Here is a 19,321-nt window from a genome sequence, read left to right as displayed (position 1 = left end):
AGTACTCCTCCACCCACACAGAAAATAACTCTGTCCTAATCCTCTGAAAATCCATAATTTTAGGAATAAGGTGGTTGCCATTATCCATCCGTTGAGGGAACAGCTTCAGGCTTTGTCCAGATACCTGTCTAATGTTACAGAACAAGAATGTTGTCACTGCTGCACTGCCTGAAGACTCAAGACGAAAGGGGGAAAAAAAGAGCTTTAATATCCAAAGAATGCCTCTGGTTGACTGTGGCCGGACATTAAGGGGAAGCTTTTTTCACTGTGTTGAAAGCAAGCCATGGCAGTAAAGCTCCTCTGGACCTTTGATGTGTAGATCTCTGAAGATTATGGGGTTTTGTGCCGTTGTGTTTTCACCCATGAAAGTGACAAAATCCTGTAATCAGAGTCTATTCACTGTAGATCCCCCTTTATACTTTTATAACCTCTCCTCCCTCTCTCTCTGTCTCTCTCATACCAGAGTGTCGGTGTGATTTGAAAGGGACGCTGAGTGGTGTAGGAGAGTGTCAGCAGGTGAGTATTTCTTTAGAACTTGCAGTGACTGATACAAATCTATTAATCAAATCGTGATTCAGATTAGACAGTTATCCCACAGAGTTTTGACTATTGAAAGTCTGTTTTCTATTCTCCTGATCTTCTGTTTGCGTAGAAAAGTGGACAGTGTCACTGTAAGCCTTTTGCATGTGGACTTAAATGCGAAACCTGTAAGGATGGATACTACCTGCTGCAGAAAAAGCAGTATTTTGGTTGTCAAGGTAAGACATTCTTCCTAGCCAAACGTCTAATACCACATTTCACTTACATACTATGTAGTCTATGTGCTGGTGACTATGTATCTCGTATGATAAAATGAGGAAATTGAAGTTAAAAACAACACACTTTAAAATGTCAACCAAAGAGAGCAGGGAAATACTATTTTTCAGTCTGGCATTCATGGGATTTTGCTGAAACTACAGATTTTACTTATGAATTTTTGTATGCCCACCACCACAGACGTAAGTAGTATGGGAGCGGATCAAGAGAGAATCCCAACCCTCTCCCTCTCTCTCAAACTCAAACCAAACTCAGATCATACTGTAAGCGCTGATCAAAGCTGAACCAAGATTTTGTTACTGAACTGCAAATTTCTCACCCAAAATGTCTTCGGAAACATATGCTACTGCACTGTTGTGTTTTTGTGAATAAGAGGTGGGCACCATACTGTTGACTGTATTGTAAAACTGAGATCAAACTGTAAAACTAGGCAGTGATGATCAAATATGAACTAATATTCAGTTACTGTGTTACCTATTTCTCATCTGAAATGCTTCCAGAAACCCATAAACATATTTTAGTGCACTGGTTAACTGTAATTTGAGATTGCTTGGTTTCAGCTGGCCTCCATATTGTTTCCTGTGTCAAAACGGCCAAGCTCAAACTACACCACCCACCAATGGGAGTGTTTATTGGTCCTGTGTGTAGCAATGCATTCTCGTAGTTGTAGGTTTTGTGCCTTTTGAGCATAAATGAATGCCACAGTGCATGTAGCATTAATGTCAAAGGTATTTGCAACTTTCTATTGCAAAGACAGCCTAGTTTTATGAAAAGACCATCTTTCCAGCAGTGAAGCCACTCTTAAATTAAAAATAATGACTTTTCCTTCCCCTGATAGGCTGTCAGTGTGATGTAGGTGGTGCTATTGGCGTGGCGTGCGATGAGTCATCGGGCCAGTGTTGGTGTCGGAAGAATATAGTTGGCCGTGAATGCACAGAGTAAGATGAATGAACGTCATTATTCATTAGGCAAAATTAAGCATGGAATATTTTGATAAAATATATTAATAAAATAAATAAACTTATTTTAATAAGTTTTTAATTCAAATTTCCATGCACCTTGTTAGACCTGCACCAGGCTACTATTTCCCCTCTATGCACCAACTGAAGTTTGAGGTTGAGGATGGCACCACGCCGAATGCCAGACCTGCGCGCTTTGGCTATAACCCTCAAGAGTTCCCAGATTTCAGCTGGAGAGGTTACGCTATAATGTCTCCTGCACAGGTTAGTACATATTCCAATCAGTACCTTAATATATCTGCCACTTCAATAACCTTATAGCTTCCTTTTTCAGTCTGCTCTTATGATTGCTTCACTTTTACCTCTGCACTGATATTCCTGCTTAAAGCACACATCCTTCTATGATATTAGGGCTGATGTGGGATCGTGGACACCAGCTCTCTTTGAACTAACACTGTCTCTCTTCAGCCGGAGGTCATCCTCACGCTTACCCTTGGCTTTCCTGGCCTTTTCGAAATTGTAATGCGCTACTCCACCCCCAAAAGAAAGGGGAGAGCACGAGTGAGAGCAAGGATCTTGGTGGTGGACGAAGCTGGCTCTCAGTCTTGCTGTGACTGTAAGTGAAGGGCCTGCCTTCCTTTGGCTGCATCTTCATCTCTAAACCTCGCTTGCCATCTGTTGATTAACCCGCTCCGTTTGCTCCAATTCTCATGATTTTCTAACCTTTCTCGTTATACATTATACCGCCATTGTCCATTTAAACCCGTGCCATTGTAGTCAGATGTGTGTCACTCTCGTTCCTGCAGAGTGAAGTGAGAGTAACAGTGCATGTTGACCCAAAAGATGAGAAGCAGCACTTATTCCGTGTGGTTCTGCGGTTCACTAACCCGAGCAACACCATTGTGACCGGTAGCATCAAGGCTACCAATAACAGAGGCGCTGAAGGTGAGCCTGCCTCTGTCATTGATCAGCTCTTACATCTCATGTACATGTCATATCATCAAGTCTAATGCATCACTGAAGAAATAAATAACCAGTTTTATTTGTGATTTGTGATTATACATAAGCTGGTGCATGATGTGTGTCATACTGATGATTGTGAGTGTGTAACATAACAGACCTTTCTGCTTGCTGGTCTTTAGGGTCAGATCAAAGTAAGGAAGTAATATTCCCAAAGAGTCCCTCCCCGTCCTTCCTCACTGTCCCAGGAGAGGGCTTCGCTGAGCCCTTTGCGTTGACCCCTGGGAAATGGATCATTCACATAAAGGCAGAGGGGGTTCTGCTGGTGAGTTTATACAGAAGACAAAGATGTGGATTTTTTTTTAAAGAACAGTAATTTGAGTCTTTCTGTTTAATTTTGGATTTAATTAATTCCTCTGTTTCTTTGTGCATAGAGAGGCAAAGTCTGGTAGTCATGTATGGAAGTCAATGACGAGAAGCAAATAGTTTTTTAAACCAGTTTGAATTGTGCCATGAGTACCGCATCTGGTGTTTGTCTATTTAAAAATAATTTTGCAAGTAAAAAAAGTCCAGTATAAGTCAGTACACTGCATCTCTCATGTTGCACAATATACATCACCAGCACCAGCTAGCTGCTCGGACCCACCATTGTGAGTTTTACTCTCAGGTAGGATGGCCTGTTCTGGCGACACATAGGCTCTTAATCTGGTACACCTTTATCTTTATCTATAAGGCAATTCTTGGTCTGTTCCCACACTACTTATGTGTTTTTATCACACAGGAAAGTACCGGACAGTATTCACTGCATTTTCAGTACCTCTTTATGCTCTGTGTACCAAACGCTCGGTCAGAAATTGGGAAACTTGGAATACCCAAAAGACAAACAAATAATTGGAATTTGTTGCAGAATGACTTGAAATTTAAGGAGCTGCTTTAATATACTTTTGTCTCCCACTGTGTCTCTGCTGTCTGAAACTTTGTGTTTTCACTGCTGACTGTTTTTGCCAGGTCGCCTTTTGAAAAAGAGATTCTTAATCTCAACAGGACCAACCTGGTTAAAAAAAATATAAAAAATGATTCACAAACTAGTCTAACATTATCTTACCGGGGGCTGAAACTTAGGATTCTTTCATCCATTGTCAATTAATCTGTCAGTAATTGATTTATCGATTAGTTGTTTGGTCTATAAGAAGTAAAAACATTTCCCAGAGCTCAAGATGACGTCCTCAAATGTCTTCCTTTGTCAGAGTTTACTGTCACTGAAGAGTAAAGAGACCAGAAAATATACACATTAAAAAAGCTGACACCAGAGAATTTATTTCTTTAGTTTCTGAAAAAGTTACTCCAACTGATTAATTGATTATCAAATTAGTTGATGTATTATTTAATAACTGACAACTAATCAGTTAATCATGTTGCTGTAATTTTACGTGGTGCATTTCATCCAGCGACTTGAGATCTTTTTATCAGCTGGGAAGCAAAAAAACGGGCAAGGACCGCTGTTTGTGTCAGTACATCTTAGTACAACACACGGAGGCATCTTAGCTTCAGTGAGAGAAAGTTATGATGTCATTTATGCAACTTGTGTAGTCTTTCTAATTACGAATTTTCACAGTCTTATAATCGAACAGCAACTTTCTTGACGGGTAAAATTTTCTTTCTAGTTGACAGCCATAATATGTGCAATTCATGGCATATATTGAAACGGATAAAAAATCACGTATTTTTTATCATCCTTAATTTTCCCAAAAGTAAGTCCCATAATTGTCCACTAGAAGGACAGGGCCTTCGCCTCTCTATAGAAGAAAGAAAGCAATATACTGAATACTAAAGTACACATTGTCCCTCTCACTCTCCAGGACTATTTAGTGCTGCTGCCCCAGGATTACTACGAGGCCCCTTTGCTGCAGGAGAAGGTCACCGAGCCGTGCACATACTTGCCCGCTGCCAGCCGGGATACAAAGTAAATCTTAAAAATTTATGTTCTGAGTTCCAATCATACATGACATAGCTATGTTTTGTTTTCATATCCACCCATTCTTTTGTTTGTACCACACTCACAGCCAACATTTTCCAAAAGTTTTCTACATAAGTTTATCATGATAAACACAAGGGTTTTAAATGTACAGATTTTTTTTAGCTAAAATAACTTGTAAAAAACTACATTACAAAACTACAACTACAAAACTCATTATTCTTGCTGACCCTGTGTGTATCTGTGTGTCTCTGTCTCAGCTGTCTGTTGTATAAGCATGTAGCCATGGATGGCTTCAGCTCTGCTCTGGGCTCACAAGGAATGCTCTCCGACCGCAGCGGGCGCAGGAAGAGACAGGCTCGTGTGCGACGCCCCACCCAATATCACCCCGAGATGGCTGCTCTCAATGGCAGACAGGTAGCAGCCCTGGATACAGAGATGAATTTCAATATTGTGGTCATCATCTTCAAAGCATGAATAAAGCTATTAAATAGACTGAGGTATTTCGTCAGGTTGTTATGAGCTGTTTCAAAGTCCAGAAAAAAAAGAAGGTCAGGTTTTTGGCTTTGGGACTGTGGAACTACTGCCCTACTTTACTTATAGCTTTTTTCCTCATTTAAGTAGTTTATCCTTTCAAAATATTATTCAACAAATATATTAGGATAAATTAAAATGCTGTTTTACAGTCTCTGCCCAGTCCCGTGAATATATTTCAACTGTACAATACTCTCTTCTATAATTCCTACCTATTTTACTCCTGTATTTATATTACGTATACTTGCACATATATCATATATATTGTATTTTATATTGTAGCATATTGCACATTTTTCTTGCATACTCCTTATTTCTATTTTTATTATAATTCCTCCATGTCTGTATATAGTATAAGAACAACTATATAACATGTCCAGATTTCACTCAGTTAAGTATTTCTGAATCTGAATCTGTAGTCACAGCTTCAGCTCAGTCTACGTGTGCCTCGTCCTGGCCCATACGCCCTCGTCCTGGAATATGCCAGCGAGGTGGATGCTGTCCAAAATGTCAACATACTCATCAGTGGCCAATCAGATGGCCAGATCCCAGCCAGGGCCAACATCTACAGTTGTGCCTACAGGTGAGTCCTGTATTTGTATTTGTTGCTTCAGCTTTAAAAACATCTAATTTAATACTATTTTACAGCTAGAATGAATATGTGTGTTGTTCAGCTGTTTTGTGTCTTTAATTGCTGCAGCTTTTTGTGCCGGAGCGTGGCGGTAGACAGCAGTAATCAGGTGACAATGTTGCAGCTTTCTCATAAGACGGAGGTTCTTCTGCAAACTTCTACGACATCATTCCTGCTGGTGAGCAAAATGTTTCCAAAAAAGATACATGATAGTTTAATATCTAGACATGTAATTAAACATACATTTGTTTCTGTCTGTAGTATAAAGTGTATGCAGTCCCTGCAGAAGAGTTCTCCATTGAGTATGTAGATCCAAAGGTGCTGTGTGTCTCCACTCATGGCCGCTTCACTGAGGACAGGTAAGTCACCTTGAATAAACCCTGTTCTAATCTTTTAATAACATTATTCATGCGGAAGCATTTTCAACACCTATGTGAAATGTGAGCTGCAATTCAGGAAATGATGCTACAAGACAAGACCTCTGTATTGTCTTGTTGTTTTGGAGCGTGGAAACACACATCTGTTTTCCAGGTGTGATTGCAGGCATTCCTCCAACTGTGTAAGATAATGTACCTGAGGATGAACTTAGGGTCAAACTCTCTCTTTCTCTCTCTGTCACACTTAATTTACTCTCACACTGAACCCTAATGATCAGGTTAGTATGCTACACTTACAGAGCCGTCAGTATGCAGTCCTGTCATTTACGGTGTAATCCAATTATGTCAGTGTAAGAAAAGCCTTCACAAAAGGGAAAAATATGCCAGAGATAGATAGAATTGATTGGAAAGTGCCTCAATTTTCAAGGAATATTAAAGATCCTATTAAAATCAAAAATTACACACACAAACACCCACCCACCCACACACAAACACACACACACACACACACACACACATACACACACACACACACACACACACACACACACACACACACACACACACACACACACATATATATATACAGAATTCTTTTTTACATGTTTGTGTACCAATTTAGTTTCCAAATCAAGAAAGAAAAGCACACATTTAACCAAGAGGGAAATTCAGGGATAATTAAATTAAGTTTGACCAAATATTAGCATGAAATGGAGAGGTAGGATTAGGAAGGAGGACATGCAAACCGAAGGTATGTTAGCCTGCAAAACAAAAACTTTCCTCAGAAGTGTGTGTGTATATTTAGTCTCTGATGTCAGGATTTCTGCACGTTGATCAGAGAGAGTGATAAGCAGAGGATTTTAAGATTTATAAAAAGGATTATTGGAGATTCATGTTGTTTTATTGGTCTCAAACTCTGACTGGCTGCTGACGCCTCCCCTGAGTCACATTGTTCTGCTACAATACCGCTTGGCAAACACCCTCAGCAGGCTTTAAGTAACAGAGTTTTGTTGCTGTTTACTGTTTCCAGTCGCCACTGCATCCAGATGCAATTTGACAAGCCTTCCTCAGCCTGGATTTTGTATGCTGCCCGTGATGGACAGCTGTCTGCGGTACCGGCTGTTTCACCCCAACGAGGGGAAAATGCGGATTGGAGATGGAGGCGCCAGACCGGGGCGTTCCCTGTCCGTGAACCGCAAAGTGATGGGATACTGCTTAAATTCCCTCAGGTAAAAAGCTTGTTGTATATTTCAAGCTTTTCTGGACCTAACCCTGGTGTTAGGAGTTGGAGACATTCAATGAGCAATCGCTGCTCTGGCATTAATTTTCAATTTCAGCACGACTGACACTTCGTCCTTTCCTTTTTTTTCTCTCTAGACGGAGATCAGTTTCACTCCAAGAGTGCCCCTCCCGGGCTCGTATGTGGTTGTGGTTCATTATCGCCAGCCTGAACACACATCCTTCCCTGTAGAGGTCCGAGTGGACGCAGGGCGTGAGTGGAAGGGTGAGTGTGTTGGAGGAAATGGCAGGCTGGCTCCAGTTAAATGAAATAGAATTAAAGAGTTTATCGGCTCCCATTGGATATAAGTGTGGTTACTCGCGTATTGAGCTTCCTCAGTGAGGGGGGAATTCCTCCTTAAGAGCAGATTAAGTCCCCGGGCTCATGACAAGATGATCAAAGGTCTTAGACACACTTCCCTATATGGCTTTAGAGGGGGGACGGATTATTGTGATGCATACAAAGCTTCTTCCTCTTTCTCTACTCAACTCTTCTCTTTTCTTACAGGTTCAATAAATGCATCCTTCTGCCCTGCAGTCTCAGGCTGCAGGGAGGTTGTGATCGCTGACGGGCGCATTGCCCTTAACTTTGACCAGGATACTTGGCAGCAGCCCACCATCTCCGTGATCGTGCCACCTAAGAAGACACTTATTCTGGTCGGTGCTGAAGTCAAACACAGCCCAAATGATGCTTACCAACTAAATTGAATAAGAATTAAATGATAGAAATATTCTTACAAAATAGTAAAACACTTCTGTGTGCAGTGGGTCCATGTTTTGTACTTGAGTTGTTCAGGTTGAGTACTTGGCATGCTGAGGTCCTCTTTCCTCAGTGTTATGCCATATCCCCAACAACAACAATGAAGGGACTGTATTCTACCTGGCAGCCCCACACAGCTTTCTAAAACCTAAGCCTGCAGCCTCTATAGGGCAGGGGCAGGTTGGGCTTTGCTTGCCTGTTGTTCCCTTGCTTTTGCTTTCTCTCCTTCAGATAAAATCAAGACGAAAAACGTGGCTAAAACACTTAAAATCCTCATTTTATCACTTCATCACTCTCTGCTTCACACTGATAAATGCGTTTAAGTGCAAAACAAACCAAACTGGAAGTTTCGGGTGAGATTATGTGTTTTTATCATTTGTTATGCTTTGAATCTTTGAACAGGATTATATCATGTTGGTTCCTGATAGCAGTTACACCCCAGATCTCCTGAAAGAGAAGCCGCTGGACAAATCTGCAGATTTCATTCAGCAATGTAGAGGAGAAGGCTTCTATGTTGAGTAAGTATCCACCATGTCTGTAAAACAAGCTAGACTCAAATCCATTTAAAATGACGCTTTAAAGATTTGATCAACCACCTTTTTATTTTGTAATTTGCTCCTGTATCTCATAATCTTTGATATACTGATGCTTTGTTAGATTTTTGAAGCGCAATGGTATATTTAGCCACCTGTGCAGCAGTTTTGCAATAAGAAACACAGTGGAAGCTTTTGGAAATAGTGCCCTCTAGCTGTGAAGATGGAGTAAAAACCACATCTGCATTTAAACTTTTATTTCTCTGTGCCTTCAGCCCAAGAACTTCTCCCCAGTTCTGCAGAGACTCTGCCCGCTCTCTTGTAGCAGCCTATAACAACGGAGCTCTGCCTTGTGATTGTGACAAGTCTGGCTCTACATCGACCACCTGTGATCCTGTTGGGGGACAGTGTCCCTGTAGGCAGCATGTCATAGGACGACAGTGCACGAAGTGTGCCACGGGATATTACGGCTTTCCCTACTGCAGACGTGAGTGAACGGTTTCTTAACTGGATATGAGAGTTTCACACTCTTAATTATTTTTATTTTTTTCAAATAAAATCCCCTCTTTCCCTTCTGTAGCATGTGAGTGTGGCCGTCGACTGTGTGACGAGGTGACAGGACGCTGCATCTGTCCACCGCAGACTGTCAAACCAGCCTGTGATGTTTGTCAGAATCAGACTTTCAGCTATCACCCGTTGCTGGGCTGCGAGGGCTGCGAATGCTCACCGAATGGAATCAAAGCCAACGCAGGGCCTGACTGTGACCGCATCACTGGACAGTGCAGGTAAGGGGGAACATAAAACCTGCATAGGAGGGTTTGACGGTATAGAGAAAATCAAATATCACAATATTTTTGTATTGTTATTATAGATGTTATGACAGTATTGGAGGGTCGATTACAGGTGCTTATACAACCTATTTACAGAACAAGATTTTAAGATAAACATCGATAATATAGAAATTAAGACTAAGTGGGTAAATATTTGAACAGCAAGAACAGTTTGGGAAGCTCAGAAAATTGCATTATTTTACTGTAATACAGCCATAAAACCAGAAAATCTAAGATGATATCTAGTATCATATCACGATATTGATATATAATTGTAATATTGCCCAGAGCCTCAACAAAGCTGCACACATAAAATTGGTGGTTGGGGTTTATTACTGAGAGAAGTCAATTAAACAGTGTTCTGTGCGCTATTTTGTTTTTGTTTCCTATGTATGAAGCTGAAAATCAGGGACAAAAAAAATATGTATTGCAGTGATACTCAAGTCAAGGGCTGTGGACCAAATCTGGCCTACGATAAGGTGCCTAGTGACCCTCCAACCATTTTTTTAACTTACAATGAAAATAAATTGATTCACACTGGGAATTATTTTTGTACTATGAATAAAAATAAGGTGCCAGAGTATATTAAAAAAAAACAGAGCTTGTTTATCAAAAAAATAAGTGCCAGGGCACTCCCCTGGACCTCCTCCTAGACAGAGGTCGAGGCTAATGGCAGTGATGTCCTCAAATCCTGGAAACGCTACTGCGTACACCCGATCACAGGGCAGATCAAAAGGCTGTATACAGAAAATACTAATACTAATAAATGTTACTGTTTGTTTTTTATCTGGCCCCTGGCCTTCTGTCACTTATCAAAGTCGCCCTGGCTAATGCAAGTTGAACCTGAGGTATTGACATATTACTGAAATTAAAAAATAAAATAAAAATAAAAACTCTCTAAAACATGAAATTCAGATTAGACAAGACGGGAAATAATTTAAAAACATAATTTAAAATGGCAAAAGAGTAAAAAGACCAGCCAGTAAGTTTTTTGATACTACTTGATTAATACTTACACTTGAATAATATGCTTGATCTTTGTCACTTTAAAAATCAATAATAACCTGCAATGTTTATGTTTTTGTTTTTTAAATTAAATGTGTAAGACAAAAGTTTAACGCACAGTTGAGTTGTCAGTTAGAGGTAAAAGATACACAAATGTGTCATTATAATTATAATAATATAATAATATATATAATGTCTCCATGATTTATACTACCTATCAACAGCTGCACAAGTAAGGGCTGACTCTCGCCAATGAATTTTCTCTTTCATGTACTCATTTTTGAGTGATGACAAATGCTGGAATGTGAGGCCTGCAGCCTCCAACTGTGAGAGTGAAACATGACCACTTACTAGTGATTAATGAGGGGATTAGTTCACCGTCCGGTCATGTCCATCATCTTTTCTGTCAAGTGTGTTTTCAGTCTCAAAACCAGCTCAGTTGTTGTGTCTGTTCGTAAAGAAACAATTGAATGCATAAACAAATAGTGGCACAAAGCAACATACTGTACAATAATGCTTAAAATGTGATGCTACTGCATTTTGCTTTTTTAAAAAATCTGTTAATATGACTTTATAAATATTTGAACCTCTTATGACAAGAATTTTACTAAATATAATGCGCCTGTGTATTTTTATGTAGTTGCAAGCCGAGGATTGGGGGCCGGCAGTGTGATCGCTGTGCCCCAGGATACTATCGCTTCCCCGACTGTATGCCTTGTAACTGTAACTCTGGTGGTGTCACATCTGAAATTTGCCACCCAGACACAGGGAGGTGTCTCTGCAAGGTGAGTTCATTTCATCAAACTGCTGATTTTAAAACTCCCTTTGGCTCATTTCGGTGTCTTTGTCTTTCCTTGGTCTGATTTTCTTTCTGTCATTGCCGCCGTGTTTGTAGAGAAATGTTGCTGGAATCAAGTGTGATACCTGTCGGGGAGGTTCCTTCTATTTTGACCCCTCCAACCCTCACGGCTGTACCAGCTGCTTCTGCTTCGGAGCGACTGACCAGTGTCAGAGCTCCAGCAAGCGCAGGGGGAAGGTGTGTTTGCTTTTCGTGCCCATGCATGTCTATGAATGCCTTTGGAAATGTTATGCCTGCAGAGCTTTCTAGCTGATCGCATTAATGTGGTGAGCAGTTTGATTTTTTTAAAATGAAAGCTGTACATACTGTGCAGATGTTCAGCAGAACGACCTGCAGTTGCATAGTGGTGATTTCACTGGAATTTGGTTACATTCTTTGATTCACATTCATCTCTGTTCATTTGTTTGTAATATCGTGGAAGCTACTACCACATGGAGTCACTTGCCACTTGTGTATTGTAAATACAGCACAGTTTTAGGACAGTGTTTTAAGTTTAACCCCCAAACACTCCCTGTTATCAGTTTGTTGAGATGCGAATCTGGCGTTTGGAAAGTCCCGAGCGGGAGGTTACCTCAGTGCTGAACACAGCCAGTAACACAGTGGTGGCAGACATCCAGGAGCTTCCTCCGACAGTTCAAACTCTACACTGGGTGGCACCATCGTCCTACCTGGGAGACAGGGTGAGTCAATTAAAGACAGACTGTCAGTACTCGTTTACAAATGTTGCTGTAGATCTGGAAACAGATACACTATTTTCAGATGAATACAGGATTTGTATGGTCATGGAAAACCTGAAAAAGTCAATGAAATTGCAAATAGCAATTTCCAGGCCTGGGAAGGTTTTTGAAAACTAAACATACCCAGAATGTTTGGGTGAATTCATGGAATTTTGTTTCACAACCTGTTTGATAACACACGATGTGTTTGGAAACCCAGCAATAATTCTGTTTTTATGGTTTCTAGCTTTGATAAACGGAGAAATTTTAGGTAATTTTCAAAGATAACATGCCCCTGGTATGGAAAGCATGTTTTTGTTTTTTTAAAATCATCAAAAAAAAAGGCAACAGCTTGTATTTAAAAATTGCCAAAAATTTTAGAGAAAGAAAATTTGCCAAAATTTTGTAAAGAAAACCTACTCTCTAAACCTGTGGGCCTACAGTTTTGGAAGGTATGTTTTCTTTAAAAATTGGCATTAGAAAGAAAAGACATAGAGCACCACTGAGCTAGCTAATGTTTCAGCTCAGCCGAGGAGGATGCCGTCTATGTTTACATCTCGCTCTGTCACAAGCACAAGGCTCTCATCTATGAGTAGATGCAGGCGTCTTTCTGTGCAGTGATATGGTTTGCAGGTGTAGTTTCCTGCATGAAACTGCTCATAACAAGGTCTGTGGATGATTTTTATCAGGAGGCATAACTGTTTTTAAAATGTTTTGGGTTTTTTACATTTTGAGCATCACAAGCCGAGTATCATCTAGTTTGATTATATTCGAGAGCAGGCAGACATCTCTATGGCCAATATCTCCAACACTCTGCAACTCACACCAAAACAATATATATGCATAAATAGCAGTAAATGTAAGAGGAACAATATTTATTTTGGATTGAACTATCCCTTTAACCTTCCTTCTGTTCTGTTTTCACATCCAAAATGATTCGTTTTAGAGGATTAGGTTTACTTCTTTGCCCTTCTTAAGTCGTCTGCTTTGATGTACTCCTTTAGAAATGTTGCAATGTCTATAAAATATTATTAATTAGATCAATAGATAAAATAAAATAAAAAAATCAGAACTGGTAGAAATGATGGCCTCAAGTATCACACCCTGGTTGTGAAATAATACTCAGGTTGTATAGATACTGAATTTTACTCTCTCTCTCTCAGGTTTCATCTTATGGTGGTTTCCTCACCTACCAGTCCAAATCCTTCGGGATTCCCAGTGAGGGGATGACTCTCATGGAGAGAAGACCTGATGTTGTGCTTACTGTGCGTACGGCTACTAGTTTCTTCACTACTAGTTCTATCATTTTTATCAGTTGCAGAAACACAGCTAACTCATCGATCTTGTTATTTCCCACAGGGTCACAATATGACCCTGATCCACATGGCTCCGCAAGTCCCACTTCCAGACAAGCTGTATCAGGGCAGAGTCCAGCTTGTGGAGGTAAAGTACAGTTCTTGTATTTGACGATCTAAAGCACCACTACGCTGTGATTTAAAGTCAACCTCATGATATGAAAGTGTTTGAAAGAGAAGAACTACACACGGATGATATTTATTTTCTTAGATTCTTAACCAGTTGTGAGATCATTCAAACTAATAAATGATTCCTTGGCAATCTGGCGATTGATTTGTTATAATATATTTGTGTGAGGTAGATTTCGACCTGAGAATCGGGCCATTGGAAAATTCTTTGAATATCTAAAATGGAAGAGTTTCATCTTCAGGGGAATGTAAATGTGCTTCTCAAAGTTCATAGCAATCTAGATTTGGATGTTTTCTTGATAATGGTGCAAGAGAAAAGGTCAGGGAGTCACCAAAGCAATCAGGATTCATCCTCAAAGAACCATAATATGATATGATATGACATAATATAGTATAATATAGTATAATGTCTTGCCCTGCATCTAATTGATAGAGAGTGAGACAGCTTTACTGTATGGCTTCTCTTGTTTTATATAAATGAAATCAGATTTTTGAGCATTGTCTCCCCTTATACATTTTAAGCAGTAGTTACAAAATAACTGATTTGTTGTCTGCAGGGAAACTTTCGCCATGCCATCACCAACAGGCCTGTCTCCAGAGAGGAACTGATGATGGTCCTAGCTGGTCTGGTTGGTCTGAGGATACGAGCCTTGTACTTCACTGAAACCCAGCGTCTCAGCTTAGGAGAAGTGGGCCTGGAGGGGGCGACTAACACTGGGACTGGTAGTCCTGGAAACACTGTGGAAGATTGTTCCTGTCCCCCCGGATACACCGGAGACTCCTGTGAGGTGAGGAGTTTAAATGCTATTTATCTCTCAATGCTGTGGTGTAAAGGTGTGTAGATATGGTAAATGTTGTTAGATTGTAAAATTATTGAAAGGGGATCTGTGATACTCATTTTCAGGTTCATACTTCAATTTTGGGTTGTTACTAGAACATGTTTAAATGCTTTATTGTTCAGAAAATGCTCTTTTTTCCACACATTGCCTGTGCCGGAACACCTGTATTCATTCCCTGTCTGAAAATACTGCGTTGTAGTGCTTGTCTCTCCAAGCTCCCCTACCGAAAAAGCCAAAACTGCTCTGATTGATCAGTGTGTCTGGGTCTTCTGTATCTCGGGGTCTCAGCACCATCATTGAAGTCCTGAGAATGTTAACAGAGAAAAATGTGTAATTTTCTTCCATAAAACATTATATGTAACAGTATATAATGATGAATTTTTTCTCTAGAATTAGGATATATATATATATATAATAAGGAAACTCTTAGAACTCTAAGAAAAGCACATTAGTGAATCGTGTCTGGGGTGTACAGTAGAATAAAGGAATCTGGTTTCATTGATTCTTCCACGCTAAAAAAAACTTCCACACTCTAAAAGTCTTTCCTGTGTCTGAAATCTGTGTAGGTGTTTAAAAAAATCTGAAAAAGTATAGACAGGGTGGGGTGGTTAGGATAATTTTGTCAGGTCTGAGAAGCAGTGGAGAGAAAAAGCAGGGTGGAGCAAGTAAAGCAATAAAGGGTGAAATAGCATCTTCTCATCTTTGAGGAACTAGACCTCCTCCTCATATTTTTAGGGTGTCCTGACACGCCTGAGCTAGGCACCGCACCCTTTTTCTAGAGAAAAAATTCATCATTGGAGGAGCTTTGGATGGAATGTACTGGAAAATACCGGCTGGAGAGCTTCGCAGCCAAACTGTGTAGCCCCGGGGCTGGGATACGATGCACAATCACGCAGACGTTATATTAGTGATTCTACGGCTATAATCACTGGCAGCTCACAGCAATGTAGTGCAAACAACTGTGATGTAGTTGCTAAGGAAAACTTGAATTCCTTTTATCCTGGGAATGGTGTTGACTTGACTGAGTGTGTTTGTGCTTCTCAGATCTGATTTGTATACACCTGATTGCAACAGTTTTGCCCACGGACGCTAATTAAAAATGAGAATAGAGCAACCGCTGCTTAAAAGGGAGGTTTTTTAAATGTAGAAGAACATTTATTAGCAGAGAGGAATATAAAGAAATGTTTTTCTTGTTTGTTGGAGTGCCGTTGCCATAGATATGGTTACTTAACTGTGTAATCGTGAACAATCGTCTGATGGGGAGTGATTAAAGGAAGTCGATTTCATGTGCCCAAAGGCCATATGACAAGGTGCCTCGCCCTGACACGAGGTGTGGCAGTTGGCAACACATGGTTACTCATAAACCTGAGTGCGTTCGCCTGGATTCACCCACAGCTTGTGTATGTGTGTGTGTGCGTAAGTACACCGGACACACCTAGTTGTGTCTGTTGTGTATTTGAGGAGCGTGATTCAGGTGTGAGTTTGTTGTCTGTGCTGTCTGAGGATGTCTGACTGAATTCTCAGTCACATATGCTTGCACAAACAATATTACACACACACACATACACACACGTATTTAATTTTTTTTTTAAATTTTATTTCTATGCAGAAGCTTTAGCACCACACCATTTCAGCTTTAACCCTTTGAAAAAATGGTCTTGATTTCTGTCAAAAACAGAGAAAGAAGGCAATGTGTAATAAAAGAGGAAATGACCCCAAAAATGTGCAAGAATGTTAGTAAAAAAAAAAGTACAAGAAAATTACCCTAAAATCAGTTTTAAAAAAGCAACGAACAATATAAAGAAAAGAAAGAAAAAAAAAAACAAGAGTTGGAAAAGGTGCTTAAAAATTTCTAAAAATTCTGTAACATGATTTTAAATATGTAATGATGATTATAAATATAGTTTTTCCCTAGCTTTTTACTTTGTTTCCTTAGCTGTTTTATGAATAATTTTCTGAAACTACAAATTTTTTCCAATTTGTGGAACAGTTCTTATCAAGTTACACATTGCCCTTTTCCCCATGATTTTCAAAGAAATTGCACCAATTTGCTCAATGTTTAAAGATTGAAATAGCTGTGAAAGCTGTCTGAAAGCAGCACAAGAAAAGAGATATTGCTCAGGGTTAAATTAACACAGCGGCATTTGTTATGTTGTGATTTTCCTTTACTCTATTAAGAAAAGGTAATGGTGGATTTCCATTTCACAAGCTTTTGTGTCTGTGTGTATGTGTGTGTGTGAGAGAGAGAGCGGAGAGATAGACCACTTGCATGTGTGTGCTTGTGCGCCTGCATACACTCATGCTGATCTACAAGACTGACTCAGGTAGGAAATGGGGCGTGTCCTCCTTATGCATGTGTGTGTCAGTGTGAGTGTGTGTTTAAGAGGCTGAGGCAGGAGAGAGTGGAGCATTATTTCACACAGACTAAACGTTAGGAATGTCAGATACGTGTATGGATAGACGGCGGCGTCCGGGGGTTTTGATGCAGGCCCTGCTATGTTGCATTTTGATTGGACTTTGCTGCGCTGGCCACAGGCCTCGAGAGAGAGGCGAGCGACCGCGCCACACCAGGCGTCATGATAGATGGTCTCAGAGGATTCACTTCCCATCGCCTAATGACCAGGGAGCTCAGCGGATAGAGTTTCCATCGGTGAATGATCGGGGTACCCAGGGGATACGCTACCCCTGGATACGTGACAGAGGACAGACAGTTCACTATCCATCTGTTAGTGACAGCGCTTCCAGTGCTCAGATTCAGGTAATAATCTGTGAGGACGTTATGCATCTTGTTGTTGACAGGATTTTGTTTTACACTTCTCTGTTTACATCCCAGGTGTGGATTGTCTAAGACTGTTATCGCTGAAAGCAAAGTTCATGCTTTGGCTCTTCAGTGTTGATTGTTAATAACACTTGACCTCAGGTCAAGTTCATTATTGTGCGCTTTTCCAATTCTCACACTTCATGACAGACCAAACAGTCTGGGAGAGTCATTTTTAATCTTCTGTGAAAAAATCTGGGGGACGCTGCTGAGTTTAGGCAAAATAAAACCGATGCTGTACATTTTTTAAATTTAAAACTTGTGCTGAACAACTTAATCATTTGTGCATGGTATAATTTAAGACTGGTCAATATGACAGTATATAACTTAAGAAGATGGAAATGTCATTATTTATGTTAACACTGCTGATAATTGTATTTAAAGGAAATATTGCAAATCACTGAGCAGTACCGCTTCTTACAAGTATTGAATTTTCAGGAATTTACATCATTGTGATCAATGACTTCATTCATCACAAAACAGAGTGTCTGGTTAGTTAATCTTTAAAAAAAAATCTATAAAACAACAAACAAAACATTTACTTTCCATAAAAATATACTCTATCACGATGAAGCAAATTTGATCTACAGATGTATTCACTTCATGTATCATAATTGTTGTAATGACATAATTTTGCTTTTGAATTCAGATATACTGATACATACATTTTTACACATTTTTTTATATTTAAACCTTTACAATGTAGCGTGAGACACATATTTTTATATTTCTATATGATCACACATTTGACATATGCAGTGCACATATTATAGATTTTTGAATTTTCACATATAGGTGTGAAATTGAAGCATAACGTACATATTTTTATTTTTACTAATGCACATATTTTTTCATATTTCTTTTTTTTAATGATTTAATATATTTCTTATCTTCATGCTTTTTATTTCTACTTTCTGTAATTATATGCTATAGATTGGAGCGACAGCAACGTATCACAATTCAATATTCCTAAATCTGATTCTGATACAGTTATATACCTAGGTATATGGGTTTGTCTTGTAAATAAGCAGTAACTTCAGGATGGGTAATTGAGTTTTTATATCTGTGTGTTTTTCCTCAGAAATGTGCTCCTGGTTACTACAGAGATGGCAGCGGGCCTTTCCTGGGCCGCTGTGTGCCCTGTGAGTGCAACGGTCTGGCTGATGAGTGTGAGGACAGGACAGGGAGATGCCTGGTAAGAAACACCCTCAACCCGTAATAATGACTTCATGACCACAGTTACAGTAGACGCCCACACATACCTCAAACCAAGAGCAAGCGTTTCACCCCAGTTGACTCCAGTGTGAGCTACAGTTTAGTCAGAGTCTAGACCTCTCACCTTCAGGGTACATCTGTGAACCACATCAGCAGCACTGTTTTATATGTCTATCGGATTTTTCAACATCAGACCCTTCCCTTTCATTAATGTCCTTGATGCGAAGATGTGCCTTTATGCATTTCACAATCTCACTCGTCTCCGTTTTGTTATTGTTATGTAAGACGCTCAAGACCGGGCCTGTGTGTGCAATGCACCCATGGATCCACACCCTCGCAGCTCAAAGCCATATGGACACAAGCGACTGAACACACACCATGCATCAAACACACTCTTTGATTGATTGGAAGAGAAATGTCTTTTCTCTTTGCCCCCTAGACGTTTGCATTCCTGCTTCAGTGTAATAAAACACTCAATGTCTGGTTGAGTTGGTACAGTATGTATGTAAAAGGCTCACTGCAGTGCACACACAGTACTTGAGTTTTGTTTTTTTTTATACAAGGTCTGTAGAGTAGGGCTGGGCAATATGAAAAAAACAAATTCTATATTTATATTTTTTACCATATTTTTTCATAATGATAATGTGACGATAGTGTAGGATTGACTGTTGGTGCTTTGACAAAATATTTATACAATGAGATTAAAAAAAAAAAATCACTAATGTGGATATG

At 39.8% G+C, this 19,321-nt stretch overlaps 1 protein-coding gene across 1 annotated transcript in view; it reads left to right on the top strand.

The window, feature by feature from the left end:
• LOC121950945 (laminin subunit alpha-3-like) overlaps window positions 1–19,321 on the top strand; it is a 78,432-nt gene that overhangs the window by 36,822 nt on the left and 22,289 nt on the right. Inside the window, exons 19-42 of the mRNA XM_042497082.1 lie at window positions 464–516; window positions 653–758; window positions 1,655–1,754; window positions 1,883–2,039; window positions 2,582–2,720; window positions 2,918–3,060; window positions 4,595–4,698; window positions 4,971–5,127; window positions 5,664–5,827; window positions 5,945–6,053; window positions 6,137–6,234; window positions 7,283–7,481; window positions 7,630–7,756; window positions 8,039–8,187; window positions 8,693–8,808; window positions 9,099–9,310; window positions 9,404–9,608; window positions 11,299–11,443; window positions 11,554–11,694; window positions 12,039–12,197; window positions 13,397–13,498; window positions 13,593–13,676; window positions 14,275–14,505; window positions 18,456–18,569. Of these exons, the coding sequence (XP_042353016.1) occupies window positions 464–516; window positions 653–758; window positions 1,655–1,754; window positions 1,883–2,039; window positions 2,582–2,720; window positions 2,918–3,060; window positions 4,595–4,698; window positions 4,971–5,127; window positions 5,664–5,827; window positions 5,945–6,053; window positions 6,137–6,234; window positions 7,283–7,481; window positions 7,630–7,756; window positions 8,039–8,187; window positions 8,693–8,808; window positions 9,099–9,310; window positions 9,404–9,608; window positions 11,299–11,443; window positions 11,554–11,694; window positions 12,039–12,197; window positions 13,397–13,498; window positions 13,593–13,676; window positions 14,275–14,505; window positions 18,456–18,569 (3,314 nt within the window). The remainder of the gene's footprint in view (window positions 1–463; window positions 517–652; window positions 759–1,654; window positions 1,755–1,882; window positions 2,040–2,581; window positions 2,721–2,917; window positions 3,061–4,594; window positions 4,699–4,970; window positions 5,128–5,663; window positions 5,828–5,944; window positions 6,054–6,136; window positions 6,235–7,282; window positions 7,482–7,629; window positions 7,757–8,038; window positions 8,188–8,692; window positions 8,809–9,098; window positions 9,311–9,403; window positions 9,609–11,298; window positions 11,444–11,553; window positions 11,695–12,038; window positions 12,198–13,396; window positions 13,499–13,592; window positions 13,677–14,274; window positions 14,506–18,455; window positions 18,570–19,321) is intronic.

Source organism: Plectropomus leopardus, chromosome 12, assembly GCF_008729295.1.
Source record: "Plectropomus leopardus isolate mb chromosome 12, YSFRI_Pleo_2.0, whole genome shotgun sequence".
Classification (NCBI taxonomy): domain Eukaryota; kingdom Metazoa; phylum Chordata; class Actinopteri; order Perciformes; family Serranidae; genus Plectropomus; species Plectropomus leopardus.
This window is presented reverse-complemented; position numbering and strand designations above follow the sequence as displayed.